The sequence below is a fragment of the Cheilinus undulatus genome, linkage group 16 (assembly GCF_018320785.1).
Source record: "Cheilinus undulatus linkage group 16, ASM1832078v1, whole genome shotgun sequence".
Lineage (NCBI taxonomy): Eukaryota > Metazoa > Chordata > Actinopteri > Labriformes > Labridae > Cheilinus > Cheilinus undulatus.
In genome coordinates this window covers 47,515,481-47,531,730 of record NC_054880.1, presented here as the reverse complement: position 1 = coordinate 47,531,730, position 16,250 = coordinate 47,515,481, and the positions used below count along the sequence as shown (strand labels likewise).

The 16,250-nt window shown below is 42.7% G+C and overlaps 1 protein-coding gene across 5 annotated transcripts in view; it reads right to left on the bottom strand.

Annotated features, from left to right (window-relative positions):
• Window positions 1–262: 262 nt before the first annotated feature.
• Window positions 263–16,250, bottom strand: part of LOC121523492 (mucin-12-like) — a 74,745-nt gene continuing 58,757 nt past the window's right edge. For 2 of the 5 annotated variants that reach the window (XM_041808402.1, XM_041808405.1), the window contains 10 exons: window positions 14,908–15,030; window positions 14,702–14,803; window positions 14,269–14,613; window positions 14,110–14,184; window positions 11,787–11,920; window positions 9,903–10,031; window positions 9,706–9,763; window positions 9,533–9,616; window positions 9,337–9,432; window positions 263–3,787 (listed from right to left, as the gene is read on the bottom strand). In XM_041808402.1, the coding sequence (XP_041664336.1) occupies window positions 942–3,787; window positions 9,337–9,432; window positions 9,533–9,616; window positions 9,706–9,763; window positions 9,903–10,031; window positions 11,787–11,920; window positions 14,110–14,184; window positions 14,269–14,613; window positions 14,702–14,803; window positions 14,908–15,030 (3,992 nt within the window). In that variant the 3' untranslated portion in view covers window positions 263–941. Of the gene's footprint in view, window positions 3,788–9,336; window positions 9,447–9,532; window positions 9,617–9,705; window positions 9,764–9,902; window positions 10,032–11,786; window positions 11,921–14,109; window positions 14,185–14,268; window positions 14,614–14,701; window positions 14,804–14,907; window positions 15,031–16,250 lie in introns of all 5 variants that reach the window. The other 3 variants (XM_041808403.1, XM_041808404.1, XM_041808406.1) reach the window with 3 other exon arrangements.

The following is a 16,250-nucleotide window of genomic DNA, read 5'->3' as shown; positions in this document are numbered from 1 at the left end:
GTGACTGAAAATAATCTGGACATGAAGGAGCCCATGACAGTGTTTTCTTATATACTAGGAACATTTCACTTTATCTACTTGAACAGAGTAAAATTCAGGATTTTCATATGATACCTCATCAAATGAATCCACCTGCCAAAGTGGCAGCTCCATAGACACAGAACTAACGTGAATTTGAGATCGCTGTACTGCCATAAACCAGGAGAGAGAAGTTCTCGATGTTAAAGAGATAAGTAAGTATCATAAATAAATACAGAGGAGCCACTTTAAAATATTTATTTATTACTAAAATTAAAGTTTGAATACAAAAGCACAAAATTCACATCACATAAATGCCGAACAGAAACATTGACAGACATGGTAGAATGGTTCTCAGAAGAGTTGGAAGCACAGCCCTTCTATTTAAACCCAGTTTATTCAAACATTAAGGACACCAACTTCAACAGAAGTTAAACTAATGTGTCAGTTTGTACAGATGTTTCATGTGTGAATAAAAGTGTGGTATCCTTCTTTAGTGAAAAAACAGAGCGAAGCAGCCAAACAGAGAAATCAGCCCTAAAATCAGAGCATAGAGATTTTATACGCTGATGTGAAAAGGCTCCATGTGCCACAATCACAAAAAACTACTATTTAGTATGACACACATGGACATACAGTGTAGAGAAAACCAAGCTAAAGAGCAAACAGCTGTAGAAGTCTAACAGTTTTCTCTTTTCACATGTTCTGTATGTTCTGAAATGGAATAAGGAATTCAGATGCTCTCACAGACACGACTGCCATCCCGTCTATCGAGACATTAGAGTGTACAGAATCTTATTACTGGCAGCTGCACTGAAAGACAACATTAGTAGTACTGTTAACAGAATACAAAAAATAAAGTGCATTTAACAGTTGCATGCTGCAAACCATCAGACATTCAATGTTGACTCTGCTTTAGTGGCCTACTTTGGTAAAGAGAAGTTTTCCTGGTTAACTTGAGGCGTACTGTTCCTGATGTTTGGAGCTACTGTGAAAAACCAGGAGGAGTTTGTAGAGCCCTGAGTTATGATCTGACTGTTGGCTGGAAGAGGATAGTAAACAGGCAGAGCAGCACTCGACCACATATACTGCTGCTGGATGAGCTGCTGATGCATCAGCTGCTGGTTTGGCTGCTGCTGCATTAACATCTGCTGATGCACCAACTGTTGCTGCACTAAGGTCTGCTGTGGCTGCACTAAGGTCTGCTGAGGCTGTAGTAAGGTCTGCTGAGGCTGCACTAAGGTCTGCTGAGGCTGTAGTAAGGTCTGCTGCGGCTGCACTAAGGTCTGCTGAGGCTGTAGTAAGGTCTGCTGCGGCTGCAGTAAGGTCTGCTGCGGCTGCAGTAAGGTCTGCTGAGGCTGTAGTAAGGTCTGCTGCGGCTGCAGTAAGGTCTGCTGCGGCTGCACTAAGGTCTGCTGCGGCTGCAGTAAGGTCTGCTGCAGCTGCACTAAGGTCTGCTGAGGCTGTAGTAAGGTCTGCTGCGGCTGCACTAAGGTCTGCTGAGGCTGTAGTAAGGTCTGCTGCGGCTGCACTAAGGTCTGCTGCGGCTGCAGGAAGGTCTGCTGCGGCTGCATGTGCAGACTCTCCCATCCTGCAGGTGCTGGAACTGCTGTGCTGTGTCCCAAAGTCTGTGAGGAGACGTTGCCTGACCCCTGGCTGCCTATTGAAGCCTCTTGGTATAAACTGTGAGTGTATACGGTTCCGTAGGTGGGTGTTGTGAAGCCCTCCACAGCTCCAGGAGGATAGCATGAATACCTGTCTTGGCTGGTGTGAGCATACCCTGCTGAAACTGCCTGAGTGTCGTTGTGGCTCATTGTTGGGACTGTTGGGCAGCTCTGAGTGGCCTGTATGTTCACCTCAGTGTAGCTCCTGGTTTTGTAGTGCTTTGAGGAGTCCAGCCTCGCAGTGATGATGGGACTGATCGGCAGCTGAGAAACCTCCCAGCTGCTGGGCTCCAGGTTTGCTTTTTGCTCTGGGTTGTGTTTGGTGGTCTCTCCACTAGGACCAGGCTTGGATGGACTCATGCTTTGAACATCAACACTTCCCTGATACTGATGGTCCCTGGGCTCTGATGAGGGGTCAGATAGTAAAACTGGACCATCTGCAGATTTATCCAGCTGAGCCTTTGGATCCATTCGCATCTTTTTCTCAGGCATTGTCTCCTCAAACGCTTGCTCTCTTTTGATTTTAAATTCTCCAACTAATGGACTGTTAGCAGAGGAAACCTTCTTCTCTGACCTCTTCTCATTAACCAGAGCGATGAGGTCATCCAGAGTTATGCCTCTCCTAGAAAAGTCTGGTCCTTTAGAACCAGGTCCTGACTTTTTCTTCTCAGTGAAGAGGGGAGATGGGCTAACAGCGAGCTGAAGAGCAGGAGACTGAAGAGGACCAGACTGAAGAGGAGGAGACTGAAGAGGAGGAGACTGAGGAGGAGGAGACTGAAGAGGAGGAGACTGAGGAGGAGCAGACTGAGGAGGAGCAAACTGAAGTGGAGCAGACTGAAGTGGAGCAGGCTGAAGTGGAGCAGACTGAAGAGGAGCAGGCTGAAGTGGAGCAGACCTTTGAGCAGACTGAGGAGGAGCAGGCTGAGGAGGAGCAGACTGAAGTGGAGCAGACTGAAGTGGAGCAGACTGAGGAGGAGCAGACTGAAGTGGAGCAGACTGAAGTGGAGCAGACTGAGGAGGAGCAGACTGAAGTGGAGCAGGCTGAAGTGGAGCAGACTGAAGAGGAGCAGGCTGAAGTGGAGCAGACTGAGGAGGAGCAGACTGAGGAGGAGCAGACTGAAGTGGAGCAGACTGAAGTGGAGCAGACTGAGGAGGAGCAGACCTTTGAGCAGGCTGAGGAGGAGCAGACTGAAGTGGAGCAGACTGAAGTGGAGCAGACTGAGGAGGAGCAGACCTTTGAGCAGGCTGAGGAGGAGCAAACTGAAGTGGAGCAGACTGAAGTGGAGCAGGCTGAAGTGGAGCAGACTGAAGAGGAGCAGGCTGAAGTGGAGCAGACCTTTGAGCAGACTGAGGAGGAGCAGGCTGAGGAGGAGCAGACTGAAGTGGAGCAGACTGAAGTGGAGCAGACTGAGGAGGAGCAGACTGAAGTGGAGCAGACTGAAGTGGAGCAGACTGAGGAGGAGCAGACTGAAGTGGAGCAGGCTGAAGTGGAGCAGACTGAAGAGGAGCAGGCTGAAGTGGAGCAGACTGAGGAGGAGCAGACTGAGGAGGAGCAGACTGAAGTGGAGCAGACTGAAGTGGAGCAGACTGAGGAGGAGCAGACCTTTGAGCAGGCTGAGGAGGAGCAGACTGAAGTGGAGCAGACTGAAGAGGAGCAGACTGAGGAGGAGCAGACTGAAGTGGAGCAGGCTGAAGTGGAGCAGGTTCCATGCTTGGCTGCAGAGAAACCACTGTGGTTTGAGCCGGTCCAGGGTCTTTAATTGGTGGGTTGGTGTTGCAGGGCCTGCCCAGTGTCTCTACAGATGTTTCAGCTGGTCTCTTCCTGCTTACAGGGCTTTTATCTTCAGCAGAGGGCAGATGTGGACTGGTTTTTGGAAGAGCAGCAGATGAGGATTCTGCATGTACTTCTGTTGGTTTTGGATTCTGGTTCTGGCCAGTAACCTGTGGTCTGAGTTCTTGTGGGATCTCTAACTCCTCTTCTGGACTCTGACCTGGACCAGGGAATGGAGCAAGAACAGAACCAGCTTCTGGGCAGGTCTCAAGACTGGACCCTCTGCTCTGGTTGACATCATCCAAAAGCTCTTTTTCTTTTTCCTGTCTGCCTCCTGAGAGAGTCAGTGGAAAGAGAAAGCAGAAGAGTGAAACTTTAACACAGTTCCAGCTCAGAGACTGGCTTTTTTTATTTACAGGTCATTTGCAGGTTCCACGTCTACAACACTTACCTACAGTACTGTGAAAAAGTATCTGCCCCCTCTCTGATTCCTGATGTTTTTGCATATTTATCACATTCTAATATATCAGATCATCAAACCAATTTTAATATCTCTCAAAGACAACCTAGGTAAATCCAAAATGCAGTTTCTAAATGATACATCAGGAATCAGAGAGGGGGCATATACTTTTTCACAGCTCTGTAAAGATGCAGGGCCTCCTCTGGCCAAAGTGAGGCCCAGAGCAGACTCTGGTATGAGGCCCCCCACATTGCATGACCACGTTTGATGTTTATTCAGAAGGAGCGTGAGAACTTCACAGAGCTTAATCATAAATGGGTTCTCTCCGGGTAACTTCCTCCCACCACTGAAGACATGCTCATAGTTTAACTGGTGACTCTAAATTTTTACTTTTACTTTACTGTGATCTGAACAGATGCCTAGCAGCTAGACAAGTGGGCGGTCTGGTAACAACCAGCGGGACACCAGCGGGCCCGCGCCGACAGCTAACAGTAGCCTGGCGGCTGGACCTGCGGCCCTACTCCCCGCCACCAGCGAGGCTGCGCCCAAGGCTAACCGTGACCTAGCAGCTGGACTAGCGGGCCTACTCATCACCATCAGCGGGGCTGTGCCCAAGGCTAACCGTAGCCTAGCAGCTGGACTAGCGGGCCTCTTCACAACCACTAGCGGGGCTGCGCCGACGGCTAACCGTAGCCTAGCAGCTGGTCCAGTGGGCATTCTTCTTCACTACCACCAGCAAAACGATGCCAGCAAAGAGGAATGTGACATGAGACGAAGTGGAGGATCTTAAAAAATCTATGGACTTTCTCGCAGAAGAAATAACAACGGTCAGTAAACAACAGAAACAAATCGTGGCTTTGGTGGGGGAGGTCAAAGCCCTGAGGTTGAAAAATGATGAGAAAGACAAAATGATTGCTCTCCTGGAAAACAGAGTGGCAATACACCTGTATGAATGACATAATTGTTTCAGGACTTGAAACAAAACCAAGGTCGTATGCCAAAGCGGTGTCGAGAATGGAGGATCATGAACCTGATGAGATGGAGGATCAATCTGTGGAGGATCAGGTCACTACCTTTTTGCACTCCAAAGGGCTTAAGGTGGATACAAATAACATCGAGGCCTGTCATCCCCTCCCACAGAGAAAGAAAGAGGACAAACCAGCCATAATCATACGCTTCGTAAACAGAAAGCATAAGATGGAGCTGCTGAGGCAGGGGCCGAAGCTGAAGGGAACAGAGGTCTATCTGAATGATCACTTGACCAAGAAAAATGCAGACATTGCCAAAAAAGCCCGGTTCCTGCGGAAGCAAAAGAAGACCCAATCCACATGGACGTCGAACTGCAGGGTTTTCATAAAACTAAATGGTACACCTGAGGAGGCTAGAGTGCTCGTCATCAGAAATGTGGAGGAGTTGAACAAATACACAGAGGACAACTATGCTAGGTAATGGCCAGACACAACTGACACATTGTGCAAATCTTAAAAGTGATGTAAACCTTACTTTATGTTTGAAATAGACCAAGATATAGATCCTGATAGCAATTTTTTCAACAAAATAAACAATCACTGCAGTTACTATACTGATGAAAAGTTTAATTCTAAAATTGCATCAAATCACTGCTTATCAATTATCCACATCAATAGTAGGAGCTTATATGCAAATTTCCAAACTATTAAAGAATATCTGAGCCAGTTCAATAAACCATTTAATGTGATTGCCATTTCAGAAACTTGGCTTGACTCAGAGAAAGGGATGGATTTTGAATTGAAAGGGTATGAAATGAACCAAATCAACAGGAAGAACAAAAAAGGAGGGGGTGTTGCTTTATATAAAGATAAGAACATTAAATATAAGGTAAATGAAAGTATGACAAAGACAGTGGATGATGTAATGGAGTGTATTACCATAGAAATCAACATGGAAAGCAAAAAAATATTTTGGTTAGCTGTGTATATAGAGCACCTAGTTCTGATGTTGACACTTTTAAGAGTATCATGGAAGATATCTTTGCAAAGTCCTGTCAGAAGGTTACCTTCATTTGCGGGGGTTTCAACATAGACTTGCTTAATCCGAAAAAACATGTGAAGACGGATAAGTTTGTTGCATCCATGTTCAGTATGAGTCTGTATCTACTGATTACAAAGCCAGGTAGAATAACATCTCATAGTGCGACATTAATAGATAACATTTTTACTAACAATATGGAAAATAATTTAGTGAGTGGTCTGCTTCTGAATGACATCAGTGACCATCTATCAGTGTTCACAGTGTATGACCGTGACTGTAGAAAGAAAAATGATGAAAAGGTAACTAGATTCAGGAGGGTAAGAACTGAAAAAACTTAAAATGCAGTTAGAAGTGAACTCTTATCACATGATTGGAAAGAAGTTTATAATTCCAATAATGTAGATCAAGCTTATGAGACCTTTTTAAATTTATTTATAGCACTATACGAAAAACAGTGTCCCTTTCAACAATACAAAACTAAAACAATCTATAAGGAGAGGCCTTGGTTCACTAAGAGATTATCAAATGCCTGCAGGAAGAAAAACGACTTGTACAAAAATTTTATAAAACTGAGAACAATTGAATCTGAGAATATATATAAATCATACAAGAACACATTAACTAATATTATGAGAAAATGTAAAAATGATTATTATGGCAAAATACTAGAAAACAATAAAAATAATATCAAGGAAACATGGAAAATATTAACTAGCATCACGAAGAATGGTTCAAATAATAGCACTTATCCTTATTTTTAATTGATAAAGATACTAAAATGGAGGATATGCATAAGGTGGTGGATGGGTTCAATGAGTTTTTTGTAAATATTGGACCCAAACTAGCAGGACAAATAGCAACTCCTCAAACGGGAGATGGAGGTTGGACGCCAGTTCAGGAAGAAAAGAATGGGAGCTCGATGTTTTTAAGAGCAGTAGAAAGAAGGGAAATAATAGAAATTTTTAAGAAATGTAAAAATAAAACATCTAAAGACTGTAACAATATTGATATGACTCTGGTGAAAACTGTAATGGATGGCATCATCGATCCACTAACATATCTTTTTAATTTGTCTTTCAAGACTGGTACTTTTCCAAGTAAAATGAAGGTTGCTAAAGTTATCCCCTCGTACAAGGCAGGAGACAAACACAAGTTCACCAATTACAGGCCCGTATCTTTACCTCCACAATTTTCCAAAATCTTAGAAAAACTCTTTGTTGCAAGGCTGGACAGTTTTATCGAAAAACACAATTTACTCATGGACAGTCAATATGGTTTTAGGACAAATAGATCAACGGCACTGGCACATGGACTTAACAGAAGAGATCATAAGCGCTATTGACAGTAAGAAGTATGCTATCTGGGTATTCATAGACTTAAAGAAAGCTTTTGACACAATAGATCATGATATATTACTAAAAAATGGAACAGTTCGGTGTGAGAGGTGTTGTTTTGGATGGTTAAAGAGCTATATCAAAGACAGGCAGCAGCTGGGTAACTTCAAGTCACATTATCTAGACATTACCTGTGGAGTCCCGCAGGGGTCAATATTAGGCCCAAAACTTTTTATCTTATACATGAACAACAAATGTAAAGTATCAAAAATATTGAAACTGGTTGTTTTTGCAGATGACACATATATACTCTGTACAGGTGAGGAATTACAGCAACTGTTGGATGTGGTCATGAAAGAACTAAGTAAACTGAAATAAACAAAAATAAACTGTCATTGAATTTGGAAAAAAACTAAATTTATGTTATTTGGTAACCGTAAAATAAACATACAGGTGAAAATGATGGTTGATGATGTAACTGTTGAAAGAGTATATGAAAACAAATTCCTTGGAGTTATACTTGACCACAAACTGTGCTGGAAAGCTCATGTAAGATACACTTGTTCTAAACTGGCAAGAACGGTTGGAGTTTTAGGTCGGGCTAAGCACATCCTGAACAAGAATGCATTATTTATTTTGTGCTGTTCACTGGTGCTGCCATATTTAATGTATTGTGTTGAGGTGTAGGGGAACACCTATAAAAGCACCCTACAGATGATATGCATAATACAAAAGAAAGCAATAAGGGTCGCGCATAAATTGGGTTACAACGACCACACCAATCAGCTGTTTTTAAAGTCAAATACGCTAAAATTTATGGATCTAGTAAAATTTAAAACTGTACAAATAGTTTATAAAGCAAGAAAAAAATTACTACCTGGTAACCTGAATAAATTGTTCTTGGACAGAGAGGGAGGGTATGAATCAAGGAGGGAGCTTAATTTAAAATTACCCAGTGTTCATACTACTCTTAAAAGTATGTGCATTTCTGTCTGTGGGGGTGACACTGTGGAATGGTTTAGAAAAACATATGAAAAAGAGTGAAAATGTCCAACAACTGAAGAAAAGTTACAAAAAAGTTATTATTGAGAGTTACAGAATCATAGAAGGAGAGCCAAATGTTGTCTAAGGGCTGTTCATGTAATCCTCAGAAAAAAAAAAACGAAAAAACAAATCTGTTATCGTCAGGATTATTCTATCTACCTTTTTTGGAATTGTAAGATTGGGGATTGACATAAGTTGTCTCTATTGAATGTCCTACGCTTAAGAATGAAAAATGAATGGAAGGATGGGTGAGTGAGTGAGGGAATGAATGAGGGCGGGGGTGGGTGAGGGGGGCTTGGGATAAAGAGTGACACGGGAACATCATGATGTTATAAAAGGACAGTAAGTGGGGGTAAGACTCGAAAAGCTTCTGCTTCTTCCTACTCCTGTTTCGGACTCATGAAAAACTTTGTGGAATGGACTATGAATTATTTTATCATTGGTTCACTTTTTTATTATTTGTTGTCCGAAATAAATGAATAAATAAATAAAAATATATTCACAAACTAAACCGCTGCAGAAGTTATTGTTCACCAGGATACAGCAGAACAAGGACTAGATTTACAGGAGAAACTCCATGAAGAGTTTCAGTTTTAGTGAGCAGGAGAGAGAGGCAGAGCCGGCCACACTCCTTCACTGATCATGAAGAGCACTGATCTCCAAAAATAGATATCTTGAGCCCTACTTTAATAATGTGTGATGTCCAAGTTCATTTTCTGTTTAGTCAGACCTTAATATCCATGACCTTGATCATTTTGATCATGCAAACACTGAACTGATGTGCAGAGAGGGCTGATGAGGCCCCCTGGTCTGTGAATGGGAGCGACAGGCATGTAAATCACATCAGACTTACATCTGCTAGTCACACAGGCACTCCCAACTTTAGTTTGAGAGAAACCTTCATTCTGGATGGATCCTTAAATCATTAAAACAGTCAATAAATGCTCTTAAACTTCAAAACATCTACACAAACATGAACCCAACCTTATTGGAAACACATCAGTAATCTAAAATACAAATGAAACGCCACCACACCGTTGTCTTTCCTCTCGTCCGCCTCTAGCATCTGTGCCGACCGTGTCTCTGCGGACTCAGACTTGGCTTCATCTGGCCGTCCCTCAGGCAGCTGGCCTGTGCATCAGAAACTAAAAGTCATCATTCATATTCATGCTCTGCTTCGTTGGTCTGGTCAGTGGCGCCAGGCAACTGTTGCTGGGCTGATGGGACTCACCCTCTATCTGTGGAGTGCTGATGGGAGGAAAGATGCTGCTTTCTGCTGTTTCTTCCTTCTCATAGTCTTGTAGAAACTTTAAAGCTATGAGATGCAAACAGAACATTTCACTCTAACGCCACTTTTCTCTGAATAAAATCACTATGGAACAATGCCTATAAGCTGCATGATACCTTCACTGAATGGAGCCGTCTTCACATATTCAAAGTCTTTAGGTGGCAGCAGAGTGCACTGGGAAAGATTGAAAAGCATTAAAAAACGAGTGCATTTGTTGTCTGTGCATGGAATTGTCTTCATGAACAATGATCCTATCTATTTCTGCTCAGATTGGCCCAAGGACAGCATTCATCATGACAGTTTTTGTGCCTACCTTGGCATCCATCTGGACAGAATGCTCCCACATGGCAACCAGCCCTGCAGCTTCTCTGAAGAGTCCCAGTCTGTCCTGGAGGGTCAGATCCTCCACCTTCCACCAGGGAACATCTCTGAACGTTCTCACCTAAAGACAGGCATTTAGATCATGGATAGGAGAGCATTTATTTTAGAGTTTGACGTTGAAGAGGCACTCCCTACTCAGGGTGTAACCCTTCACATGGGTCATGGTTTGGTACAGGTTTGCTTCATTGTTAAAAAAAGAGAAAAAGTCCCAGATTTATAATTCTAGATGTGCCTCAGCTATCATTGGGAGTTTTCCTTTAGCAAACATTGGTGCAGCTAACACCTTTTTTCATGTTGGAAATATACATCAGAATCGATCAATCAGCCCTTTGTTCCAGTGTCTAGCACTATCAGTGATAGTTGGTACAGCCTGTGATAAAAAATAAGTTCACTGGATGTTTTTATGCACATCTAGGGGTAAGAAGGTGTTAATATGTGGTGAGAAAAGATATTTATAACTAATTCTAAATGACATCACTCGTGTTTACATCAAAGAACAATTCTGACTTTACAGCTGTTATTTTTTTGAACATTTGTGTACCAAAGTACAACACACAAACAGCTGGCATAGGTTTTCCCTTTGAAATAAATTTAAGTATCTTGACAAGTGGTCAAATCTGACATTTCAATCAACTAAACAAGAATTCAGCTAACTCATGTTAAATCAGACATAAAACCAAATGATAACAGGCTTTCATGCTTAACAAACGGAGATGTTTGGGGGTCCCTTTTGTTTTTGCAGCATAAGTCAAATATAAAGAGTTGATGTTTTACATAAAGATTAATAATATGCACTGACATATGTCATATCAGAAATAGGTTAAAAATGTAAAGTCCACCACGGTCTGTGGCTCAACTTCTGTTCCCAATGTCAGACTGAACAAAACCACATCAACCAGAGCAGGGAGGGACACGCCTATGAAAGCAGCGGTGGATCAGGAGACTGTCAGAATGATTTTGTCATTGTCAGCGTTGCCTTTTGGCTCTGGCAAACTTTTAGCAGATTCCAATGCCTACTCAATCGGCGCTCTGCCTCGTCTTAGCCTTTGGCTCGGTCCTAATGCCCGCGGCTAACGCTAGTTTTAACGTCTTTGGATGATGTCTTTTAAGTGACTTTTAAGATCAGTTGTGTTAAAACTCCTCCCCATAAATACTGAATAACTCCGCCAGTACCGCTGTGTTGTTAACCTCTGTTAGCTTCTTAGCACTGAGGCTGCTTCCTCTTCTTCTATGGTCCTTAACTGCGGGATTCGTACTGCGGTGCCATCTACTGTTTCGGAATGTGTAGTCTCGTAAGAAAGAAGACAAACCCTTTTATTATCGGTGGATTTTATCAGTTAATATTTTATTATCAGGATGATTAAAATATGTAAAATATATGCAATATCAGGCGATAATTTGTTGGTACCGATAATTATCGTGCATCCCTAGACAGATGGGAGGGAAACAAAAACCAGGCCAGATGAAGAGCAACACAGAAAACAGCCTCAAACATCCTGATGTAAAACATAAAAAAACACTCAAAAATTATTTATGCTCATTAAAATATGTAAACTAATGCGCAGCAGGTCTCCCCACTCCACCTCTCCTGTGGCGGGAGGCTAAAGCAGACCCTTCTTCTTCGTGTGTTTTTAATATGCAGGCTATTTCCTCTTCTTTGTTGGCAGTTAGCAAACACTTAACCTGGATTGGCAGCAAACACTGATATTTGTATCTTTTTTTTTTTTATGGTCGTACGTCTTTGTCGTGTGACTGTGTGCACCAAACCGTGATGGTTCAGGACGAGTACTAAAGCCGCTACACCCCTACTGCCTACCATGTAGTTGCGGTGGTGTGAGTCACTCTCTATGTGCTGACAGATGTCGGTGGTGAACAGCCTCTCGCAGCAGCTCTCACACAGGAAGAAAGTGCTCTGTTTGATCCCCCGACACTCCCAGATAGACTTCAGGCCTGATGGAAACATGGAGGTCACACAGCAGTCATTACATTCAGCAGACTAATGAGCCCTTCATGATAAACAGGAGTCCTGTTATTAATAATAATAATAATAATAACTTCATTAATCCCCAAAGGGAAATTCATTTGTCTGGAGTCTCATCTGTTAATGGTAGAATTATATAGTCTTATTGCTGATGGTATGAAAGACCTTCTATATCTTTCTGTCCTGTAGTGAAGAGAGAGGAGCCGTCCACCACCGTTGTTTTTTTGGTCATTTAAGGTGATATGAAGTGGATGATCCATGTTCCTCAGAATGGCCTCCACCTTCTTCAGTCTTATTGTTCTTCATTTGTTTTATTATTTATTATTATCTTATATTATTTACTGATTTATTATCTTCTTATTGGTCACCTTTACAACATCTTCACACACAGATGATGGCGCTGCTACTGGAAACAGACACACACTTTGAAGACTGTCGTAAACATGCACACATAAAGCAGATTTTTTTTCATGACTATAATAAATTAATACTGTGGCTAATGTTAAAGACCCTGAGATAATGTAATACCACTCAGTCCTACCACTGATCTTAGTCATTCAGGGATATTTGTGAACTCAGAAGCAGCATTCATAGAAAATTCAGAGGATCAAAAATATCAGAGCACTAGAATGGTGGTGGTTTCTTTTTATGCACTGGCAGGAAAGGCAATAAAAATGGAAATTAACCCGATGACCTAGAACAGGGGTGTCAAACTCATGGCCCAGGGGCCAAATCTGGCCCATGGTACAGTTATACCCAGCCCACCAGATCAGATCATTTTTATTCTAGCTGGCCCACGACTATGAGGTCTGCAGGCTTCCTCCAGTACAAACATGTCAACTTAACCATGATGATTTAAAATATTCTGGTTAATTCACAGACATTTAAAAACTAAAGAGTAAAAAAACTGATAAAAAGTCAGGATGTAGGAAAAGAAATTCATTTGTGTTTTCATGTAATATTTTAAATTTTGCATCTCACAATCATGATTTAAAATTTTAAATTGTGAATTTAAAAAGTCAAAATCATCCGTTTTTAAACTCATAATTGCCTACCATCCCATCTCACTTCTTAATGTGGATGGGAAGCTTTCTGCTGAAATACTGCCAGACTATCCCCTATGCTGATTAAGATGGTCCATATTGATCAAACAGGGTTGATACAGGAACTCCATGTTTGACGCCTTCTTAATATTATTTAGAGAGGAATTAGCGATGATTTGATATCTCTTGATGCTGAAATAGTTGGACCAGATAGAATGGCAGCACTTCTATGGAGCCCTTCACAGATTTAACATAGGAGATGATCTCTTTAATCAAACATCTTCATAAGAACCCCTCAGCTCGAATCCTCACAAATAGCACACTGTCCTCTTCATTCCAGTTAAACAGAGGGACAAGACAGGGAAGTCCCCCTGTCCCCCATGTCCTGTCCTGCATCACTCAATTAAAAAATAAATAAAATAAGATAAAATAATATCTCTTTAATAAAAAAAAAATCTCAAAAGACTCCAGAAAGTCAACCAGGTTCCAGGCTCGCTGGAAAAGGTTCCGTCAGAGCTAGGAAGGCGTGGATAGCGCCATCAGAACGGCACAGAGGAGGTCTTTCAGAGGAAGTGGCTGTGATTTATGGTTCAAAAGTTCTTTAAAATGACGCGTCTCTTCTGTTCATATATGACAACGCTGTCCTCAGAGGGTTACAACATGATTGTGACTTTTTCAGATATTTGCCTTTTAGAACATTATTGGACTTTTAATTTCATTTTTTGACCTTTTGAACTAAAACATGTGACTTTTTATCTCACAGTTTGAGCTTTTAAACTTTTTATTATGACGTTTTTAAATCTCATTTATCACCAGTGCTAGTTTTTTCCTCCATAATTCATCACAGGTGAAATGAGGTTGACAGTTTATGGTTTAATGCTGACCCTGTCAGGCTGTGGGGTTAGACCTACATTCAGAATCTGGCCCTGCTGTGACTGACTTTAAAACCCCTGACCTAGAATGTGCTCAACTGAAGCAGTCAAAGAAGTGTTTCCTGATAATATGGAGCTAACCTGAGACTCCAGGTCTGGAGCTGCCCTGACCCTTAAACAATGGACCCTGTTAAAACCAAGACCCAGATAAAAGATGTGAAGGTAAGGACGGAAAACACCCACCTAGGATCTTGTTGGGGTTCGATCTCTTCACAGATAAATATGTGGATAGATGACTGCAGCCAGGGGACGCTCCAACTGTGACAGCCATGTGAGACAGAGAACTACAGCTTAGGATGAAAACATGAATGCAGTAAGTCACATTCCTGCAGTCAGTCATACCTGTGGTCCGAGGTTTCTGTGGAGCACACTGGAGCTCCGCTCTTAAACTGCAGGTTGACTGTCCTGGTCCTGGTTTAGCCTTCTGACTGCATGTTAGTTGGTCTGTTTTTGCTGGTTCAGCAGAGGAGAGCTCTTTAGTGTCAGAGTATTTCACAGATGTATTCTCAGAGTCTTCCGGCGCCTTCTGCTTGACCAGTGAACCAGGATCAGGTCTGTCCTCATGGTTTCTCTCCTCATGACTCTCTGAGGATGTGGAGGCTTCAGTGAGTGTTTTTGTTGATGTAGATGCAGAGAGACTCAGAGTCAATTCCAGACCTCTGTCCTCTTTTAAAACAGACCCTTCATCTGAAATAAAGTCAGAAGAACAGGATTATTTGACTTTACAGGACAAAGACCTGGACCAAAGCCTTTTAGTAGGCTTACTGGTTTGTACCTGGAATCTTTCCATGTGGTTTCTGGACATCATGTCTGCTCTCAGGCTCAGACTGGATCTCAGGAGAAAGTCCAGCGGTGTCATTCTGCCACACCAACATCTCTGAGAAACAACAGCCTGATTATTGAAATTTATCCTCTAAGTATTAACAGGAGGAAAAAATAAACATTACAGACGTGTTTCTTAGAAATGAGAAGTGAAAATACCATCATCTGGACTAGAAGCATCAAATGGACTGGACAGGTCAGGGGTCCACACCTCCCTGGGGTCACTTGTTGAGGACCTGACCCCCCCACTCTGTTTTAACATTTCTGTCAATCTTCCTACGACTGCAGAAAAGACAGAGAATTTCAGTCAGTAGGATGAGCAGAAACAATCCGCTGCCATCTACGCTGAGAGAAACTGTGATTTTCCTGTGATTCATCCTTGAACCTTTCCACATTTCTTCACGTTACAACCACATCCATAAATATTTATTTAATTAGGATTTAATTTGAGAGATCAATATAAAGTTGAGCATAACTGTGAAATGAAAGGAAAATTACACATGGCTGTCATAATGTTTTACACATAAAAATCTGAAAAGTGTGATGTGCAAAAGTATTCAGCCCCTGGAGTCAAAACTTTGACTGTGTCCCCCACATGTTTGGTGTATTCCCCACATGTTTGGTGGAGGAGGTGTAGCTTTAGTCTATAAAGGAGGATGCTGGGATGGAGGAGGTGAAGCTTTAGTCTATAAAGGAGGAGGCTGGGATGGAGGAGGAGAAGCTTTTGTCTATAAAGGAGGAGGCTGGGGTGGAGGAGGTGGAGCTTTAGTTTATAAAGGAGGAGGCTGGGGTGGAGGAGGAGATAAAGCTTTAGTCTGTAAAGGAGGAGGCTGGGGTGGAGGAGGTGTAGCTTTCGTCTATAAAGGAGGAGGCTGGGGTGGAGGAGGTGAAGCTTTATGCTATAAAGGAGAAGGCTGGGGTGGAGGAGGTGAAGCTTTTGTCTACAAAGGAGGAGGCTGGGTTGGAGGAGGTGAAGCTTTAGTCTATAAAGGAGGAGGCTGGGGTGGAGGAGGTGAAGCTTTAGTCTGTAAAGGAGGAGGTTGGGGTGGAGGAGGTGAAGCTTTAGTCTATAAAGGAGGAGGCTGGGATGGAGGAAATGAAGCTTTCGTCTATAAAGGAGGAGGCTGGGGTGGAGGAGGTGTAGCTTTAGTCTATAAAGGAGGAGGCTGGGATGGAGGAAGTGGAGCTTTCGTCTATAAAGGAGGAGGCTGGGGTGGAGGAGGTGGAGCTTTAGTTTATAAAGGAGGAGGCTGGGGTGGAGGAGGTGTAGCTTTCGTCTATAAAGGAGAAGGCTGGGGTGGAGGAGGTGGAGCTTTAGTTTATAAAGGAGGAGGCTGGGGTGGAGGAGGTGGAGCTTTAGTTTATAAAGGAGGAGGCTGGGGTGGAGGAGGAGATAGAGCTTTAGTCTGTAAAGGAGGAGGCTGGGGTGGAGGAGGTGTAGCTTTCGTCTATAAAGGAGGAGGCTGGGGTGGAGGAGGTGGAGCTTTAGTTTATAAAGGTGG